The sequence below is a fragment of the Erpetoichthys calabaricus genome, chromosome 12 (assembly GCF_900747795.2).
Source record: "Erpetoichthys calabaricus chromosome 12, fErpCal1.3, whole genome shotgun sequence".
NCBI classification, from domain to species: Eukaryota; Metazoa; Chordata; class Cladistia; order Polypteriformes; family Polypteridae; genus Erpetoichthys; species Erpetoichthys calabaricus.
In genome coordinates, this window is record NC_041405.2 from 73194231 (window position 1) to 73215094 (window position 20864).

The 20864-nt window shown below is 38.2% G+C and overlaps 1 protein-coding gene across 5 annotated transcripts in view; it reads right to left on the reverse strand.

The window, feature by feature from the left end:
- Nucleotides 1-20864, reverse strand: part of zgc:66433 (uncharacterized protein LOC321250 homolog) — a 196382-nt gene that overhangs the window by 61552 nt on the left and 113966 nt on the right. For all 5 annotated transcript variants that reach the window (XM_028815706.2, XM_028815707.2, XM_028815704.2 and 2 more), the window contains exon 2: nucleotides 11203-11282. In XM_028815706.2, coding sequence (XP_028671539.2) covers nucleotides 11203-11269 — 67 coding nt within the window. In that variant the 5' untranslated portion in view covers nucleotides 11270-11282. The remainder of the gene's footprint in view (nucleotides 1-11202; nucleotides 11283-20864) is intronic.

Consider the following 20864-nt stretch of genomic DNA (forward strand, 5'->3'; position numbering starts at 1 on the left):
ATCATTTTTCTCAGAACAATTATTGTACCTTCTCTTGGCAGCCCAGACTGTCACATTGTCTCCTGTACAACTGAGTTGCAGGCTGACTGGACCACTGCCAGCATCTGGCAGACTGTGACCGCGAATGTCAGCCTCACAGGAATTAATAGCACAACGAAGCATTTGCCTACAAACTGTCTCCCTACAAATCCCACTTCTCCATGGGTTTCAGCAAATATGAATTTAGGAAAATATACAGTTTTTGGGGTATTTCTGTGCAATGACTTGGATTGACAGTAGGGAATGACAGGGACATTTTTGTCAGTTTAGAACACTTACACTTTTTTCTAAACTTGTAACAGTAAAACAAAAATGTGTTTGCACTGTTTCCATTTGCCACCAAGAGAGTTTTTAAGATGGTGCTGCTCTATGGAGATATCTAACTCTTATGCCATGTGTTTGTTTAATTTAATTTTTTTTTTTTTTGTTGTGCGATATATATCACCAGAAATCTGTGCAGAACACCCTGTTTTTGGAGTGTTCAGTCTTGGATTTTTTTGTTTAAGGGGCAGCTTTGCAATACTTTATTTATTTACAGTATTAGTTAACCTTTATTACAGATGTTAGATTTAGAGCCCAGTGTTCCTTAATAACTCTACATTGATTTTTTAATTAAAAATGTTTGACTTGAAAGCACTGTTTTCAAATACTTATTGTCTATTAAAGCCACTTTCAAAAATAAATGTCATACGATACAAACCCGCAGAAACAAACCTTAGTGAACCTGAGCATGTTCAATACAGAGAATGAAACTCCTTTACTAAATAAATGGAACTTCATAGAAAAATTACTCAAGTAAAACCATAAACTCATGTCATTGACCAGTCCCAACATGCTTTTTCAAAGTTTCTGACATGCTGATTGACAGTGCTCTAGACATATTTAACTGTGCATTAAACACTGGCATTTTTCCACTTTTTTAAAAAACAACTGTGCTAAACCCATGTATCTACCAGAGGATAGTGTAAGTAGGTGGACACTTGGTGGCACTGTTGCCCACCTCTCTTCTCCACTCCTCCCAGCTAGCTCTGTCCACTACCTCCCAACTCCAGCTTGCTTGCTGGGTCTCCACCAGTCCTTTATATAGTTTTTGACCCGGATGTGCTCCTGCTCTTCCTCCCACGTGACTTGCCAGCACTTCTCCAGGGTCAGATGGAGAATCCTAAAGTCTTTAATCAGCCTGGAAGTACTGTGGGGCTTCCGTCCTCATGACTTCCAAACACTTCTGGGCTGCAAGGGAAGCATAACTCCGCAGGTCCTTTCATAGCTTCCCCTGGCACCACCCAACAGGGTTGAGAAACCGGACTCCAAGTCCCAGGATGCCCTGCGGGAATCCGGGGTACCGCTACACTCCAGAAGAGCTGCCATCTAGTGTTTTGGGGGAGGCAGTGTCCTGAAAAGCTGCCTTCCTCCATCCTTCCACTTCAGGGGCATCCCAGCCGGGATAAGCTGTCAGACATCTGCCATAATAGATACTTACTTGAATAAAAACTAATTTCTGGTTAAGTATCACTCAGGCTTTAGATCGAATCATGGCACAGAAATTGCTTTGATTAAAGTCATTAGTGACCTATGGCTTAATGCAAACAGCACACCACTTCTTGTTCCCTTAGATTTGAGCTCCGCATTTGATACCATACAATGAAGCATTCGTGTTAACCACCACAGTCTTTCTGGTAGTGTCTTGAACTGGTTTCAACGTTACATAACAGAAAGAAAATTCTTCATAAGTTGTGGATTTTGTACAGTATGTCAGAGATTCACAAAAGTACATACATTGTGTCATAGGAATCTATTCAGGGCCTGCTGTTATTGCCACTCTATATCTTCCCATTAGGGAAGATTATTTTTAAAACATACGGGGAACCTCAACAGCTATGCAGACGACACACAGCTTTACCTGTCTGGAGTGTTCTATGACCATACGTCTCTGAACCCTCAGTGTCTTACTAGCATTACAGAATGGATGAGTATTAATTTCCTTGAATTAAATAAGAAAAAACTAATTTTTGTTAATGGCAGGAATCAAAAAGTAAGGGTCTCAGAAATAAACTTGATAGTCTGAGTTTACAAATCAAGCCGCAAGTAACGAATTTAGGTGTTATTGAGTACTTGGGAACAAAGTTCAGGTTACATATTAACCATATTACCAGTTAACATTCCAAGAGTTTGACCACTTATAACATGCCAAGATGCAGGAAAATTAGTACATACTTTTTTTAAGCTGACTAGATTTCTCCAATTAACTCATAACAAGACTACCTATGAAAGACATAAATTTGCTGTAGCTAGTTCAAAATCAGCAGCAAGAATCTAACCCATGCATTTTATGTACTCCACTAACACATGCAATCATCTTCTTTTACAACAGTTATTTATGGATATAATTCATCATTACAAATATTTTATGACAAAATGTGAAATGTAGTCAGAATAAACCCACTAATTGCTGAGCCGCATGAACTGTAGGTCTCTTGGATTAGCACTGGATTCTTCCATCCAAGCCATCTCTTTCCAGTACTCATGCTGGTACCTTTGTCTATTGTCCTCCTAGGGAAATCCAGCTCACATAAGGTGTATACTGCCACCAGCAGAACTGTGTTCCTGTAAGAGTGTGGAATATGTGCTGCTGCCACTGTGGTTCTCTCTCACCTTGCCAAGCTCTTTGGCAACCTAGTACTGAACTTCCATGCATTCATAGTAATAAGAAAACGTCTGTGTACCACACTTGACTAAAACAAAAATGCCTGAAGGAACTATTTATCAAAATAATTTGTTTATTTTTAATAAAACAGATCATTAAACATGGCTAAACAGTGGGCGAAGACAATAGGATGGATCAGTAAACATAAAGGACCTCTCAGCGGTCAGTTGCCTTGCTATACTGGTAATTTTAAATAAACTCTCTTATTATCTCACAAAATCACTGGACCCACTAAATCCCTGCCAGTTCTGCTATTGCCCAAGATCAGTTCAAATTCTACATTTAAGGATACAGTGCAGATCATCTGGTTCTATACTCTATTCAGGTTCCTATGTCCGTACCAGGATTCTTTTTGGGCTTAGGGATGTTTCCAATAATTCCTATACCCTTTTCTTGAAAACTCCTTCTTGTGGTTCTCTAAGGTTTTATGAGCTGCTCTCAGTAACTATTTTTGTATGTTAAGCTGTAGCTGATTCTTCCCTAATTCAAAATACAGGCAGGTCTCTGGAGATTTCTTTTATTCGGCATCAATGTTAACCTCAACACTATTTTCAAAGCATTTATTTTATAATACTATCCTCTCCCCATCTATAAAACTTTATTTCCCTAATCCTATGAAAGAGATTATCTCCAGGTCAGTGGCAGCTATTGGTAAGCATGGAGGCTAATCCACCTGCAGGCATGCTCTAAAATGACCTGCTTAAAGGAGACATGCGAGCTGCTCACTCTTATAAAAACATTCCCTTCACTGAAAAATGTAGCATCTAAATAAAGACAGCCTTGTGTAGTGCTGCTCTTTTGACATTAATAACGGTAAAAAGTATTTAAAGTACATCATTTTTTCATATAGAAAGGTTTCATGAACACTTTGCCAAGTGGTAGCTTACACAGCAGTACAGCAGATGTAACAAGGCTGTAGTCCTGTATGTTCATGTGAAGAATGGAATATAAGCAGGTCACATAGTGAGTCAGCAGCAGCTGAGCTGGGATTTGATCAGGAAATATCCAGCTTTTAAGCAACTTATTTTATCATCCTCCAAGACGGTGCTCTATCTCTGGATGTAGTGTTACACTAGTGAGTTGACAAGCTATGCAAAATTAAATTAATAAAATTTATCAGTGAAAACTATCTACCGTCAGATGTACAAATAACACTCCAGTTTTATAAGGCTTTTGATTACTTCAATTTGTCTGTCCATTTGCAGCAATGCCATGATCATTATTCAATCACACTGCTTTTTCGTTACTCTGATCACTGATGTTGTTAGCAAATTTTATTCCACAGTTCAAATTTGGGGTGTCATAATACCAGAATATTTGTATTAGATACCAATACCAGTGGAATTTTACAATATTTGTAACTTATTCAATAACATGACAAAAGAAGAAATCTCATTCACCAGCTTTTTCATCAAAAGAACCTCTATTATTCACTTTAACAACATTGTACCTTTTTCTTTAATAAAATATCAAATATATACCCTGTAAATACTAAGAGTAACAACAGCTTAAAAACAGTGGCATATGAATCAAGTAATTGCCAAGCTATCATTTAAGCAAACTAGTATTGGCATTCACAAATACCCAAAAATGCAATGTAATTTGTGATAGACATGGGGATTAATTGCAGTATAACACTAACTTGAGGGGACGTTAAATTCTCTTTGTTCAGCATGGGGCTTATAAAGAATGGCATCATCTTGGACTGCCTGACATATCTTACCATGCACACACTCCAATTTTATTCTATGAATGGGAAGTCTGAAACTCAAAAGTACACCTTACGAGAAGGATTTAGGAGTTGTAGTAGACTCTAAATGATCAACTTCCAGACAGTGTTCGGAAGCCATTAAGAAGGCTAACAGAATGCTAGATTGCAGATGATCCAGAATGCAGCTGTCTGTTTTGTATTTAACCAGCTGAGATGGGCACATGCCACTCCTCTCATCAAGTCTCTACATTGACCCCCTGTAGCAGCATCCATTAAGTTCAAATCCCTGATGCTTGTCTACAGAGTAGTCAGTGGGTCAGCACCTGAGTATATGGAGACACTAGTGAGGTGCTATGCTTCTTCTCACCCACTCAAGTCTGCCAGGGAACAGTGTCTGGTGATGCCACCTCTACATGGCTTCAAGCCTCAATTTAGACTCTTTTCCTGTGTGGTTCCGTGTTGGTGGAACGGGCTGCCCACCTTCATCCATACTGCTCATTCCTTTAAAAAACAAAACTTTGCGCTGTGATACTTTATATTCTTGGTTGTTTGGTTAAGTTTATTTGCTTTATTGATTGTAATGTATAGATGTATGGTTATACTGTATATCTTCACTTGTGGCAATCAATGTTATCTGTCTTATAATACTAGCTGAACAAACAGATGAATCAGATGTTAACCTCTTTTGTATGTCACTTTGGATAACAGTGTCTGCTCAGCAAATAAATGTAAATGAAAATATAGCACAATGTGTCAAGTACAAGTCCAAGGAGGTTATGCTCTAGCTTTATAATGTACTGGTGAGGCCTCATCTGGAGTACTGTGTGCAGTTTTGGTCTCTAGGCTACAAAAAGGACATAGCAGCACTAGAGAAGAGCGACTAAGCTAATTCCAGGGCTACAGGGGATGAATTATGAGGAACTAGGGGGCTCCGCCCCCTGCTCGCTTCGCTCGCCAACCCCTGGTGTTGGGAATGACAAAGAGCGTGATGTATGAATGAGATATAGAATAGTGTGAAGGTGTAGATGATGCAAATAGAAAGCAAACAATAAAGTGTGTGGCACAGTGTAAAGGTTTATTGGAAAATTTCTTTGTACACGCCGTTTAAGTGTAAAAGGTAATTCCAGGTCAGAACTTGTAATGTCAATGAAGATGGTTATTGTTGTGATCAGAGTCAAGTTTGTCAGAGCTTAGAAAGAGTTGTGTCTCTCCAGGAAGTAATGGAATGACTTGTGTATTTATGTTTTTCACATTAATATTTTTTGGACATAATATAGTGCGTTGTGTTAAAAGGGGCATTTGGTCTAATGAGATTGCTGTTCCAAATCTGTCTGTAACTAAGTCGTTGCAGATAAAGGCTTGAGGAATTGTAATAATATGTGGGTGAAGTCCATCTGTATTGGTGAGTGTACCATCTCCCAGTTGTAATAAGTAATTGTTATGATCTGGTTCTGGACATCGTATCTTTTTTACTAACTGTATCTTTTGAAAGCAATGCCAATTGTCTGTGTATTTTAAGGTGCACTGAACAATAGCTGAGCGCATGGCATGTGGAAGAATAGCTAAGCACTGTCTAAAATCTCCTCCTAATAAAAGTACCTTTCCTCCAAAGCGAATATTATTATTCATAAACGTTTGTAGAAGTTTATGAATGGTGTTGAGTAAGTGACTGGATGCCATTGTACATTCATCAATAATTAACATTTTTGCAAGACGGATGTCACGTGCAGTGCCACCGTTAATGTTCATAGTGGATACCGATTTGTAGGATCTAATGCAGTTGTTAAAGATTTCACTTTCAGGTACATCGTTAGTTAGAAGCTTCTGTAGATATTCAGGATATGAATGTAAAGGAGGCAGTCTAATTTGACCCTTTTGACAACAACGTGTAAATGTATTACTTGTATTGCCAGTTGTTTCTTCAGGGAAGTGAAGTGAATGACAATGATTGCAAATGACATTCATTAATCCGAATGAATTTTCCTGGTGTATGTTTTGCTTGTGCCGTTTGAGAGGCGCATTGTTGCATGTGTAGTATTTGGGACGTGTTGTTTTGGAGCTGTAATCGATTTGCCTGTGCTGTGTGAGAAGCCCGTTGTAGCCTTCCTTGCCGTTAACGTATGTCTGAGACGGGAGGTGTTTCGTTTTGAATCCGTGCCTGTTGCGATGCAGCACTTTGATTGATAGATTGCGTCATGTGGATCTAGGATGTAGATTTGTGCATATTTGCGTTGTTGATTTGTTTCCGGGTGCACTGCTCCAATGCGATGCAGTATTTGTGCACATATGCGAAAGCAGTATGGGCCATTGCCTTTTGGTGGCCTGATATTTACTCCGGTAGATGCAAAAGCAAATGAACTATTGTAGGATCTAATGCAGTTCATAAAGTTTTTACTTTTAGGTACATCGTTAGTTAGAAGCTTTAGTTGAGCTTTGCGTTTTTGGAGCCGAGACATTTTTTCTTTTAGAAATATGGATAAGTAATAAGGAGTATTGCACTCACTGTTAATATGGAGCCTTTTCTGCGGTTGAACGGTTAATAGTGCCTTATTGTAATGAGATCCACCTATGCTGCATAGTGTGAATTGTGTTTGGTCCCGTTATCCGAGCGGTATCGTTTTGTACCTGTGATCGTGAATTCATGACTTGTTTGTTCTTGAGCGTGAGAAATATGGATAAGTAATAAGGAGGATCGCACTCACTGTTAATATGGAGCCTTTTCTGCGGTTGAACGGTTAATAGTGCCTCATTGTAATGAGATCTACCTATGCTGCATATTGTGAACGTGTTGAGATGACGTATGTTTAATACGGACGGTTCATTTAGAAATGTGGCTTTGTGTGTCATTTGTTATTTATGTTACTGTGGTCGTGGGTCTGAATCGTCGTTTTTGTGTACGTTTCGTGTGCTATGTCCGTAGTCTGTCCCGTTTCGTGTCCAATGGGCTTTGTGTGGTGCTCGCGGCTTCTTTTTTTTTGTGTGCTTGTGGCTTGTTGAATCCTCCTCTTTGTGTGCGTCCCGTTTCGTGTGCAATGGGATTAAATCCTCCTCTTTGTGTGTGTCCCGTCCGTTGCTTGTGTGTGTGTGTGGGGGGGGGGGGTTTGCGTGCTCTTTTTTTTTTGTGTGCCAGGGGCTTGTTGAATCGTCCTCTTTGTGTGTGTCCCGTCCGTTGCTTGTGTGTGTGTGTGTGGGGGGGGGGGGTTTGCTCGTGCGGCGATGTGTGCGTGCGTTTGACTCCTTTTTTCTGTGCTCACTCCTTTTTTCTGTGGTCTTGGCTGCCTCTCGCGGCGCCTCATTTCTTGGGGTGCCTGCGCAGTACGTCTTTTTGCGGCTACGGCCCATGGCCGGATGTCCCTGCGTCCATCCGGTTTAGCATTCTCAGTTAGTAATATGGATAATTAAAAGAGCTGAGCCTATACAGTTTAAGCAAAAGAAGATTAAGTGGAGACATGATTGAAGTGTTTAAAATTATGAAGGGAATTAGTATAATGGATCGAGAATGTTGTTTTAACATGAGTTCATCAAGAACACAGGGGCAGAGTTATGGGAAAATTTCATAAAAAACACAGAGAACCATAGACATTTGGAATAAGCTAGTGTGGTAGACAGTAGAACTTTAGGGATTTTTAAAACTAAACGTAATGGATTTTTAGAAGAATCAAGTGGATAGAACTGGTGAGCTTCAATGGGCTGAATAGCCTGTTCTAGATTGTTCTAGTGTTCTAATGGATGTTTCTCTCCTGTAACTGAAAAATACTGCATAATTACAGTACTTGGTAAAAAAACTTAGTAAATAGTAAAATTTTATGGATGAGCCAAATTGATTTAAATTTCAAATGTCACTAACTCCTGGTGCTTCAATTTTCCAAATCTCCCCCTCTTATTTTAGTTGTGTCCAAACTTTAAAGCTTCCTGTGTGAAATCAGACTTGTCGGTTTTACAATGATCCATTATTGAAGAACTCTTTGAAAACAGCCTTTATTGTGCTATTTTCAAAGTAATTATGATAAATCAGACTTTGGTATCACCCAGCCTGTGTACAAATCCAGAATTACAAGATTAATTGTACTTAAATTACTTGTAGTCAATTATTCGTAACTGAGACACTGCTTTACATTTGCCAACACACCAAATAGGGGCAGCACGATGGCGCAGTGGGTAGCGCTGCTGCCTCGCAGTTAGGAGACCTGGGTTCACTTCCCGGGTCCTCCCTGCGTGGAGTTTGCATGGTCTGCGTGGGTTTGCTCTGGTTTCCTCCCACAGTCCAAAGACATGCAGGTTAGGTGCATTGGCGATCCTAAATTGTGTGTGTGTGCCCTGCGGGGTTTGTTTCCTGCCTTGAGCCCGGGATTGGCTCCAGCGTGAGCCTGTAGTTAGGGTATAGCATAATGGATGGATGGAACATACCAAATACAGCATATGTGTTTTCACTTTGTTTGTCACATGTTAGGGGTTACACTCATGAAGATTAGTTTGCCTTCAAAAAACAAATGACTGACTCAAATTTAATGTTTGTATATTTGTATTCAGTATAGTGTTTTGTCCGTATTGCTATAACTGTGTGTCTTTGCGATGCATTTCCATTAACACAATACATGCATTTTGTGCTTCGAAGCATTGGAAGACTAAATGAGGTTTATTTTGCTATTAACAGGAGAAGTAGTTCATTTCATCACTGGAGTACACAAGTCAAACAGACATTTTGCATGTAATTTGTCTCAATGTTTTGCTAGATCTGTTGTTAGCTTTGCAAGTGTTCATTTTCCTCACACAATACACAGTCATATACACATAATTGTGAATGCATGTGAGGTTTTCTCCACTTACTCTGACCCTGATCATTATACACCAGTTAGAAAATGGACAGATGCTTGGACAAACATTTGTAGATGTCCAATCACAGTATGAATGCAAAGCCTGTTACTTTATCAGAACTGTGTAAAGCATAGTGTTAAAAAGAGAATAATCTTGCATTCTACAAAATAAACAATTTCATCTCACATCTAATTGGTCATTGTGCTCTCAGACTAATTTATTTCTGAGCTAACTCAAAAATGAGAGAAAAGTAGCTTTAACAAAAGGCTATGTGTGTGTTTTGCTATTTTTGTTAAAATGATAAGCATGATTCGTGTTGAAATTCTCCTCCCTCAAACACAAAGCATTTCTAGACATGTCTTCCTCCGTTTTTCTTTTCAAGGTGTGTTAATGTGGTGCTGTAGCACTGTGAGCCATCTTATCATTTTCATGTGTAGTTTTTATGCAAGCTTTTATCTCATCTTCTAGTCTTCCAGAGTAATTTGTCTACCTGCACTCACTCATCAGTGTGGTGCTGACTTTCACAGGTTACTGCCTACATTGTAAAAAAGTTAGCACCATTATGTTTAGGGCATTTTGTTAACAATTTGGTACTGAAGTATCGGTTCATGTGATATATCTAGTCCAACTTTACAAACAACAAAATGTACATCAGGGCTCACTTTAGGAGACAAGACATAAATGATTACTAAGTGCCACTAAGCTGACATGTCAGGTTTTCTTGATGGTTACTTGATGATTTCTTCCATTGCTAAAAATACATTTCTAAAAACATTTCAAACAAATTCTGCAGAAATTTTGTATCCCCAAAAATTTATTTGAAACAACTTTCTGAAAAACATACTCCAAGAGTCACAGATAGATGTTCAGAAACATCACAAGATGCTTCAAATTAAACTTATGGGCATGTTCATTTTCAATAAATTTATTTGTTAAAATCTTCAAAAGTCAATCTTTAGGGTGAATAAAAAGCAGACATTTTATAATAAACTGTAATTTCCCATAAACCGAATTGGTTCAGCATCAATAAGATTTCTGCCATTACAGGAGTTTTGTAATAAAAGTGCCACATTTAATTGTGATCATTTAATCCATTTAAGAGTTAAGCATGCCATAGAGACACAAGCATGCATAGAAGTGAACAGACAGGCACAATCAGACAGACAGACAGGTGTCATGTCAGAGAAGTTCAGAGATCTATAAAATGAATAAAGCCATCAAAAACTCAAAGCTGAAATTCTGTCTTGTTACTATAAAACATTTTGAGAAAGGAAAAATCATGTTCACCAGCACTTCTAAAGCATCATATCACTCTGACCAGTGCTGACTCCACTATACATATTGCACATTCTGTCATAAAGCTGAATTGTATGCGTTTTATTGTTTCATCATATGTCACGTTTAAAATCCTCTGATAAAGAACGATACAGGAGTGCTTTTTATGGGTAATGTAGCATAAAATAAAGATAAATCATTGACAGTATCGTAAATAACTGACTGCGGTGGGTTGGCACCCTGCCCAGGATTGTTTCCTGCCTTGTGCCCTGTGTTGGCTGGGATTGGCTCCAGCAGACCCCCGTGACCCTGTGTTCGGATTCAGCGGGTTGGAAAATGGATGGATGGCTGGTAAATAACTGATTCTGGCTACCAATACTCTTTGTATGTTCTACTTTTGCTTCAGAAACATAAACCCTTGAATACAATTATCACCAATTCAATATACCTTACATAAGAAAGCATTGCATAATGGAAATATACTGCCTTAGGGATCTGTCATAGAACACAGTATCCATGATGGAAAAAACACCTTGCTTCCATTTCCATTCTTGTTATCTGCATTCAGTGTATACACAACCTGAATAGAAGTACATAAACATACTTAAGGTAAAGTTTTGTTCACTCAAATGCTGAAAACATACAGCTGGATGCCTACCTGGGCACTCCTCTGAGGTCTCTGGCTGTGCCTGGTGTGGGTCGACTTCAGAAGGTCCAGAAGCCATAATATCAGAGTCACTAAAAGGCAAAAGAAGACATTGTGTGTTTTCTTTCACTTATAAGCATGGACTTAGCATTTACAAAAACACTTTATTTTGACTCTGGAAAGGTTTCAAGGCTGGGTTTATGTGACAGATTATCTGACAAGATTAAATGTTTCATTATTTATAAATGTAATACCCAAGGAAATCTTATTTGCTATTAGGCTTCAGTGCAGAAGAATTCCCACATAAACAGTATTCTAAGAGCTTAAAATGTTGCATCACTCTTGTTGCTAATACTATGGGCACAGCATGACTTTTTCAAAAATCCAGGGTTCTTTTAAAAAAGAACATTATTAGCTTACCACGTGTAAAGTATTCTTAAACCTACAGGTTTGACTACTCATGTGAAGCTGAAAGCTGTATGATGGTGCAAGCATGAACTTCCCAAAATTTGAAAAACATGAGATTAAGGAAGAGCTTTACTTTAATCTTTGAAATGATCCTTTGCATTTCTACAGGAGTGAGAAGAGCACAAAAAGATATGAACATCTAACATACAATATACTGTAGCTTTCTAGGAAAAGCCATGACTAAAAACAGACACCTTCAGCAGCATGTGTTTCACTTGAATTGGGAAATCTGACAAAAAAATTGCTAGAATTTGCTGTCAGCACTTAACTATAAAACCACATAATGCAAACAGATGTTTAGAACAATAAATAGTTCACACAGTAACATTTACTACGAGTTAAAGTGGGCATCAGCGCAAGTCAGAATGCTAATCATCTAAAAACATCTAATGCCTGACTTACTATACAAAGCCATAAAATGGAAATTCTCAGACTACACGTTTATAGGCTTCTGAAAAGATTATTTAAGAGAAATACTAAAATTAATCAGTAAAACCTTGACTAATGAAGTGCTGCAAGCCCTATTCATTGTCACTTACAGTACATTCCATTATTATGGGAGGTATTTTTTGCAAAAAGGAAATGAAAATTAAAATGAAAATGCAATCTCTCTTTTTTAAATTCATTTTCAAAGTCTGCACACAAGAATGATGCAAAAATGAAAAATAAAATGAAATAACACCATTTGCTCATTCATTTTTAAGGTCTCTGTGCAAGAATTCTGCAAAAATTACAAGTAAAATGAGGTTAACTGCATTTGCAATTTCACTTTCAGCCTGAAGAGCAATGAAGCTGCAAAAATGAAAAGTAAAATGGAAATAAGCACTGGCGCCACCTGCTGCTCATTGAATTTTCATTTAATACTTTGCATTTTCGTTTTCATGTTCTCAACATGCAAATAGTGCGAATCAATTGAGGGCTTTGCACCTCAATTTCCCACAATTCTTTGTCAATCATAACTGTAAACACTTCGATTGACACAATACCTTTCACTTTGACTGTGTCTGAGACACAAAATATCACAAGAAACAAAAATACAAAGAATCCTGTTTTCACTTCAGTATAAACATAAGTTATGATGTAATAAAGTCTCATTTTTGTTATGTTAAACATTGCTATTAAATAGCACATTAATTACTTCAGAACTACAATCAGTTATGTGAAGTTTTTGGATTTTGTGGGATGGTTTTGCTGGGAAATGTGAATTTCCCCTTGGGATTAATAAAGTATCTATCTATCTATCTATCTATCTATCTATCTATCTATCTATCTATCTATCTATCTATCTATCTATCGCTCACTGTACAGAGGTAAGAAGATCAAAATAACGTGAATTAAACACAGTTGCCGTGAGAAGTATTCTATTGATCGATGTGGCCAAACAAAGGACAAAGAACAAAGAATTGTGGGAAATCAACCCGCACTATTTGTATGTTGAGAACTTGAAAATGAAAATGCAAAGTGAAAAATTAAAATTCAATGAGCAGCAGGTGGTGCCAGTGTTTATTTGCATTTTACTTTTCATTTTTGCAGCTTCATACGCTGTTTGGGCTGAAAATGAAATAGCAAAAGCTGTTATTTCATTTTATTTTTCATTTTTGCAGCTTTCTTCCGCACAGACTGAAAATGAAATTGCAAAAAGGAGATTGCATTTTCATTTTAAAATTTTAATTTTCATTTCTTTTTTTCCAGAGAATACCTCCCACTCTTGTCGCTCCAATGTCTGTAGCATCTCCTTTATTTAGGAGTTTTTGTTTTTAGCATTTTAATAATCAAAAGTAATCTCGTATTTTTTAAAAAACTATATAGTTTGCTGAAACCACATCCTTAACCAATCAATTGTGAATATTTAGATTTTCTGGTGACTTCACTACACTATCAATATACACTCACTAAACAAATTATTAAGAACAACTTTATACCTGCTTATTCATGCAATTATCTAATCAGCCAAACATGTGGCAACATTGCAATGCATAAAATCACGCAGATACAAGTCAAGATCTTCAGTTAATATTCACATCAAAGACCAGAATGGGCCAAAATGTGATCTCAGTGATTTCAACCAAGGCATGATTGTTGGTACCAGACGGGCTGCTTTGATTATTTCTGAAACTGCTGATCTTCTGTGATTTTCACACACTACAATCTCTATAAACATAAAACAACCGGTATGTGGAAGTTATGCAAATGGAAACACCTTGCTGAGGAGAAAGGTCAGCGGAGAATCGCCAGATTAGTTCAAGATGACAGAAAGGTCAACTTAACTTAGAAAATTCACAACACTTCGAACCTTGAGGCATCAATTTCCATTCCTGTCAGCCAAGAACAAAAACATGAGGCTGTAGTGGAAACAGGCTCACCAAAATTGGACAGTTGAAGGCTGGAAAAATTTAGCCTGGCCTGATGAATCTCAAGTGCTGCTGAAGCATACAGATGGTAGAGTCAGAGTTTGGCCCACGCAGCATGACTCCAAATACCCAACCTGTCTTGAGTCAATAGTACAGGCTTGTGGTGGTGGTGGTAGTGTAATGGTGTAGGGAATGCTTTCTTATCACACTTTTAGCCCCTTAATACCAATCAATTATCTCTTGAATGGTATGGCCTTTGCATGTATTTTTAAAGTACAATAATCCCTCGCTATATTGCGCTTCGCCTTTCGCGGCTTCACTCCATCGCGGATTTTATATGTAAGCATATTTAAATATATATCGCAGATTTTTTGCTGGTTCGCGGATTTCTGCGGACAATGGGTCTTTTAATTTCTGGTACATGCTTCCTCAGTTGGTTTGCCCAGTTGATTTCATACAAGGGACGCTATTGGCAGATGGCTGAGAAGCTACCCAACTTACTTTTCTCTCTCTCTCTCTTGCGCTGACTTTCTCTGATCCTGACGTAGGGGGATTGAGCAGGGGGGCTGTTCGCACACCTAGACGATACGGACGATCGTCTAAAAATGCTGAAAGATTATCTTCACGTTGCTACCTTCTGTGCAGCTGCTTCCTGAAGCGACATGCTGCACGGTGCTTCGCATACTTAAAAGCTCGAAGGGCACGTATTGATTTTTGATTGAAAAACAAACTCTGTCTCTCTCTATCTCTCTCTCTCTCTCTTTCTCTGCTCCTGACGGAGGGGGTGTGAGCTGCCGCCTTCAACAGCTTTGTACCGGCGGTGCTTCGCATACTTAAAAGCCAAACAGCCCTATTGATTTGTTTGCTTTTCTCTATCTCTCTGACATGATCTGCTCCTGACGCGCACTCCTTTGAAGAGGAAGATATGTTTGCATTCTTTTAATTGTGAGACGGAACTGTCATCTCTGTCTTGTCATGGAGCACAGTTTAAACTTTTGAAAAAGAGACAAATGTTTGTTTGCAGTGTTTGAATAACGTTCTTGTCTCTCTACAACCTCCTGTGTTTCTGCGCAAATCTGTGACCCAAGCATGACAATATAAAAATAGCCATATAAACATATGGTTTCTACTTCGCGGATTTTCTTATTTCGCGGGTGGCTCTGGAACGCAACCCCTGCGATGGAGGAGGGATTACTGTACTCCTTTAGCTACAGGACCCTGTGACATCATTAATAAGCCTGTGGCTAAAGGTGGAAGTGACGCAGGTTTGGAAGCTTCGCCTTCTGTTAGAAACAGAACTGACTGGAACTTGTTGATGTGCAGTAAAAATCAGCAAATGTTACAATGAAATCTAATAATAAAAATTAATTGTGTACATACATTTTACAACAGAACAGGCAAAGGAACCTAATAAAAAATGAATGGCATTCAAGAGTACTAAACATCAACATCACTTCCATCTTTAACTTTCTATACCTTCGTGACTATCGGCTTTAGCCACAGGCCTCTAAATAACATCACAGGGCCCTGTGGCTAAAGACCCATTTTGGAAAATAAATTATGGAATACAGTTCCACAACATTAACTATAGTGTTAAAGGGATACACCATCCAAAATTTATATTTTTTATCTGTTACTTACTTCATGTAGCTTGTAATGTAAATTTGTTGGTAAATTTTAATCTCATGTTTTAATGCAGAATGAGAGAAAGCAGGCCTCTTAGCCAATGAATGAGGAAATGCAGGTCTTTAATTCAAAAACAGAGAATTTAGGAATTTGCCTTGCCTGTTTACATTTTGTATTAATTTTCCTCAAAGTAAGTATAAATAAATATTTCAGTAAAAAATGCATGTATTTTGCATGTTTTGAGCATACAACTGGATAACAGACATACTGTATGTATTATGCGACATGGTTACAGACAGAATGTTTTTCATTTTTTCATGGACACTTTTTACATCTCTTGCCAGCAGACAGACCAGGTCACCATTACGTTCCCTCATGAAAACATGAGTTTATTTTTTTTTCTTGGCCACTACTGCAAAGTACATGGGGTAAGTAACATATAAAAACATTTTTCTGTGGAGCATTTCTTTACCACTGATTTTATTTTGATGTTATTAAAAGCAATAATTTTGCTTAAAAATTAAGCTACTTTATATCTAAATAACTGCAAATCAATAAACATGAGCATATTTTTACAGGCACACAAAAAGATACTTGTACCCTCATTCAACACAAACTAGGGGTCAACATGTTGCATCTTTAAACTAATACCGATTGTCACAGGAGGCTGGGGGTCAGACCCAGCCGGGACTCCTGGAAGGACCGGGAGGTGGTCTATACTTCCCCCGGGCCATGAGGGGGCAACCACCCTGGATGTTGAGGGGAAGGAGCAAGGAGGCTCAAGCCCACTGGAGCCCATGGAAGATCGACACTTCCGCCACACCTGGGAAGGTGGAGGAAGGACCATCCAGGAACGCCCGGAGTGCTTCCGGGTGCGAGGGCAGCACTTCCACCACACCAGGAAGTGCTGCCGGAAGAACGTCATCGAGCACCTGGCGCACATCTGGGTGGAAATAAAAGGGGCCACCTTCCTACAATCAGGGAGCTAGAGTTGGGAGTGGGAGCAGGACGAAGTTCCCATGAGGAGAGGAAAGGCGGCCCACGGACACTGGGAGAGAGGCCCGTGAAGAGGGTGATTGGTGCTGGGAGCACTGTGTGCTGTGCGGGACTGTATTTTATTAATAAACCCATGTGTTTTTGTAAAGTGTTGGTGTCTGTCTGGTGGTGTTCAGACCTGTGTCTCACACGATATATGGAATAACTACAGTATTCCATCACCTTAGATTAGACAATGCAGGTCAAAAATTTGGATGGATAAACAGAATGAACGTCTCCCAAGCACCTGCTTTTGTATTATATTGCTAGGTAACTGGTATCATGTACGGTTTTACAGTTCTCTTGCACTGTCTTACTGTGTATAAGTCTCTCTCCTCATACAGTGCTTGCATGTAGACCTTCATGCCCTATATGAACCACAGCACATACTCTTTCATTTTCATTCACCTTAACAGTTCTTTGAAGCATTTTGCATTGTGCTTTATTAATGTGTGCACTCCTTCAACCCCACAAAAATACACCTCTCTTTCTCGTTCGCTGCACCAGGCAGCTTTTATCTAGCTGACAGTCTTCTTTCATATAATTCTGTTTGGCTTTATTATTATACACACCAGCTTTAATCCTTCAAATCAAATGTAATTCCTTCTACACATACTGTAGTTTTGCCCTTACATTGCCCACCTGCCATCAGCCTCTCAGCCTGCATCATCTGGCCCAAGCCTTTTATTATTCAAATTTCACACTTTATTATTTACATGTTTCAACCGTGCCATCTTCCTTGGTCCCAGATTTAAAATCCTGATTCTCAGATATAAAATCATAGCTGGTTTATCTCCCTTTACCTTATAAAACCTATTATTATTGGTTGTTATTGTTGCAATTATACTCCTTTGTGATCTCAAGATTCAGGCCTCCTTAATATTCCAAGAATAAACAAATCTAGTAAAAGGGAGAGTCTTTAGCTGTGGGGCATTCATGCTCTTGAACAATCTGCCTACCAATGTTAGAGAAGTTCCATCTGTCTCAGCATTAAAATCAAAGCAGAAAACTCATTATTTTACTGTAGATCAGCATACTTTTGCTGCTGCTGCTGCTGCTGCTAAGCTTTTTCATAAATATAGCTGAAATACCCAGAGTTGCCCGGGAGGAAAAAAAAGTGTTTATTTTAATTGTTTCAGAAAAATATTATTAAAAAAAAGAACACAACTTTAAAAATAAAAATAAATTAACAAACAATAAAGACTCACTAATATGCTTATCTTGTGGTCTTGTACGTATGTTATCATCCAGTTGATGCTTGGAACCGGCCAACTTAATTTCAAAAGCAACAGGGGCACAGTGGTGCCCAAACATAAGGAATGCTGGCAGTCACCTCGAGTTTGCCCTCTGGTGCTCGTTCCGAGTGGATGATAACATGCATACAAGACCGCAAGATATAGAGAACAGGGTGGGTTAGGGTTGATTTCACCCTGCAGTATTTTTATTCAACAACTGAGAAACATATATACCAAGTTTCATGAAAATCACTCCAGCTATTTAGTAGTGATGCTGGAACATAAATATATACATACACACACACATACATTGACTTTTATATATAGAGATTCCCATATATTGCTTTTTAATCAATTGTAATAATTTAATTAAATTATAAAGATGTCTTTTATCTGAACGAAGTTGTTATTTGTCTACTCGATCCTTTTCAAAATGTGGCACACCAACAACAGTTACAATATGAACTTGAAAACTACTCTGTCTATAATGTATGTATGTTTTTGTATACTGTATACTTTATGTTGCTTCTCTGTCTATATTACATTATGCATTCTGCGTATGATGCATTGCATTTTTAATTATTTATAATTACTGTATAATATGCTGGGCTAATAATGGCACTGTGCTTAAATCAATGAATTACATCGGAATAGAATAATTTAGATGTGTAGGGAAAAAAGTCACAAGAAAAGCAAAATCACTTTATTTATAGAAATTTTATTGATTCCAACTAAAACACCAGCAGAAAAGATCCGTCTCTCAGATTCTTTTATTTAGACGCAACCTAAGGACCTTGATAATAGCTGGCCCAGGAATGCCTGGATAAATGTTTACTCTGACTGGCACAAAGCTTTGACTGAATCAAGCATATCAGGAAGGCTTTGAAGAGAATAGGCCATTCTGTCCAACATACCTTTTGGATTCTAAATCATCTATGACACCAAAAATTATATTTAGTAGAGATAGGAAGGTCATCACTGTACTACTTATAATCAATCTTCTAAGCAACCACACCATTTATTTTTCAATGTTTGGATAAGTAAATATTATGTAACAATTCTGTAAAATATTTTCTCATCTAGCAGAATCTTGATTTATTCCCTTCAGATTGTAAACACTGTTGCCATGCTTAAGTTTTAATCTCAAATTGTCACAGCAGAAAAAAATTCCTCTCATATCGGCAGTCCTGGAATATATTTAGTAACCCCATCCTGAACATTTGCTTGTGCCATTATCTCTGTTCTAGAACCGCAAGAACAGAACTGTGCACCGTATTCCAGGAGTGCTCTTCCAAGTAATTATGCAGTTTATGCATTTATTCCATCTAGTGCACTATAGTATCTAATACCCCAACAACCATTTGAATTACTTCAGTAAACAGTCTGGTTGTGAATAAGGATGACTTTACTAGGAGTCTCAAGGCTTTTTCAGAATGTCCACATCTCCATTGAGAATAAAACTATATTTATTGAAAGTAAACTTAATTTATCATACATGAAATGAATTGTCAGAGCTCATCTGTAGAGATTTTGCAGACCAGTATACAATACATTTAGTAATGACTACATATTCAGCCATATTGTAAACTTTTTACATTATAGTAAGATTACTAAATTATTTCGTACACAATGTGTATTTAAATCACTATTACAAATTAAAAGGATTAATGACTTCAGCACCTCTGATGTCACTTTTTTACGTTTCATTGATTTTATTAATCATTTACATTTTTCTTACAAAATGCTAATTTCTGAAGTAATCTGAAATGACTTGCCACAGTGTTATTAGCACACCTTTATCAGCATTAGACTTTCAAATAAATGTTCATGAAATGATGATAATTAAAAACTGACAAAGACCAACTTCTTGCCTGCCCAGGTTTTCCATATCCATATTCTTCTATAGAACAGTGGCAGATCCTCCCTGTGTGGAGTTTGCATGTTCTGCCTGTGTCTGTCTGGGATTCCTCCAGGTACCCCAGCTTCCTCCCACTGTCCACAGACATGTCAGGTTAATTGAATTGCTGACGTTAAATTGGCCACAAGTGGGAGATATTGTGTTATTGTGTGTGTTTGCCTTGCAATGAACTAGTGTACTGTCCAAGGTTTCTTTCTGCCTTGCACCATATGCCTTCTGGGATAGGCTTTAGTCCCCCTAACCCCACGACCTTGGTCTGGATTAAGTGGGTTAAAAAGTAACATGAAATGACATTTTTTCTATACTCACTTAAAGTGGGAGGAAACAGAAGGAGTTTTCTAGAAGTGTAATTGGGCAGAAAGTTCACTTCTACATAACACACCTCTATTTGAAATCGATCCACAAGTCTTTCCATTCATTTTCACACATACCCTATCCAGTTTTAGGGTCACAGAAAGCTGGACCCAGCCCTGGAGCCACGCACTCGCACAAGGACGCTTTTAAGACACACATTACAGGTGTAAAACAAGAGCACCCATCCCACCCAAACAAGGGGAAAATAGTCAGACTCCGCGTAGGCCATTTCCTGGAACTATAAGACAACAGGGCTAAACTTTGCATCATCTTGCTGCTTAACAAGCTAAAACAGAAAAGGCAAGGAGCCAATTACTATTTTATTTAGACACAGACATTCTGTGAGTCAGCACTAAGCTGCCCGATAGTGTCATCAGAGGATTTCGCTTGCCCAGTGGAACCAACCCTCAGACAACAGCTTCCATGGCCTGTAAACTAAGCAACATATGTGGAGGGCCAAGTGATGCAGACTCAGGCAATCAGGAAGAAAAGGTGGAAGGCAGGAAAAAAATCAGAATATATTATATTAAAGTCTGTATGCAACCCCCCAAAAAAAGTAAAAATGCACATTCACAAGAAAAAATAGCAAGCAAAGCAAAGAAAAAAGGTATCTAAAGCCTAAGGCGAAAGACAAAATCTAAGAGACAGGGAAAAGCACTGCATTTTAAATACAACAGTGAACATGAC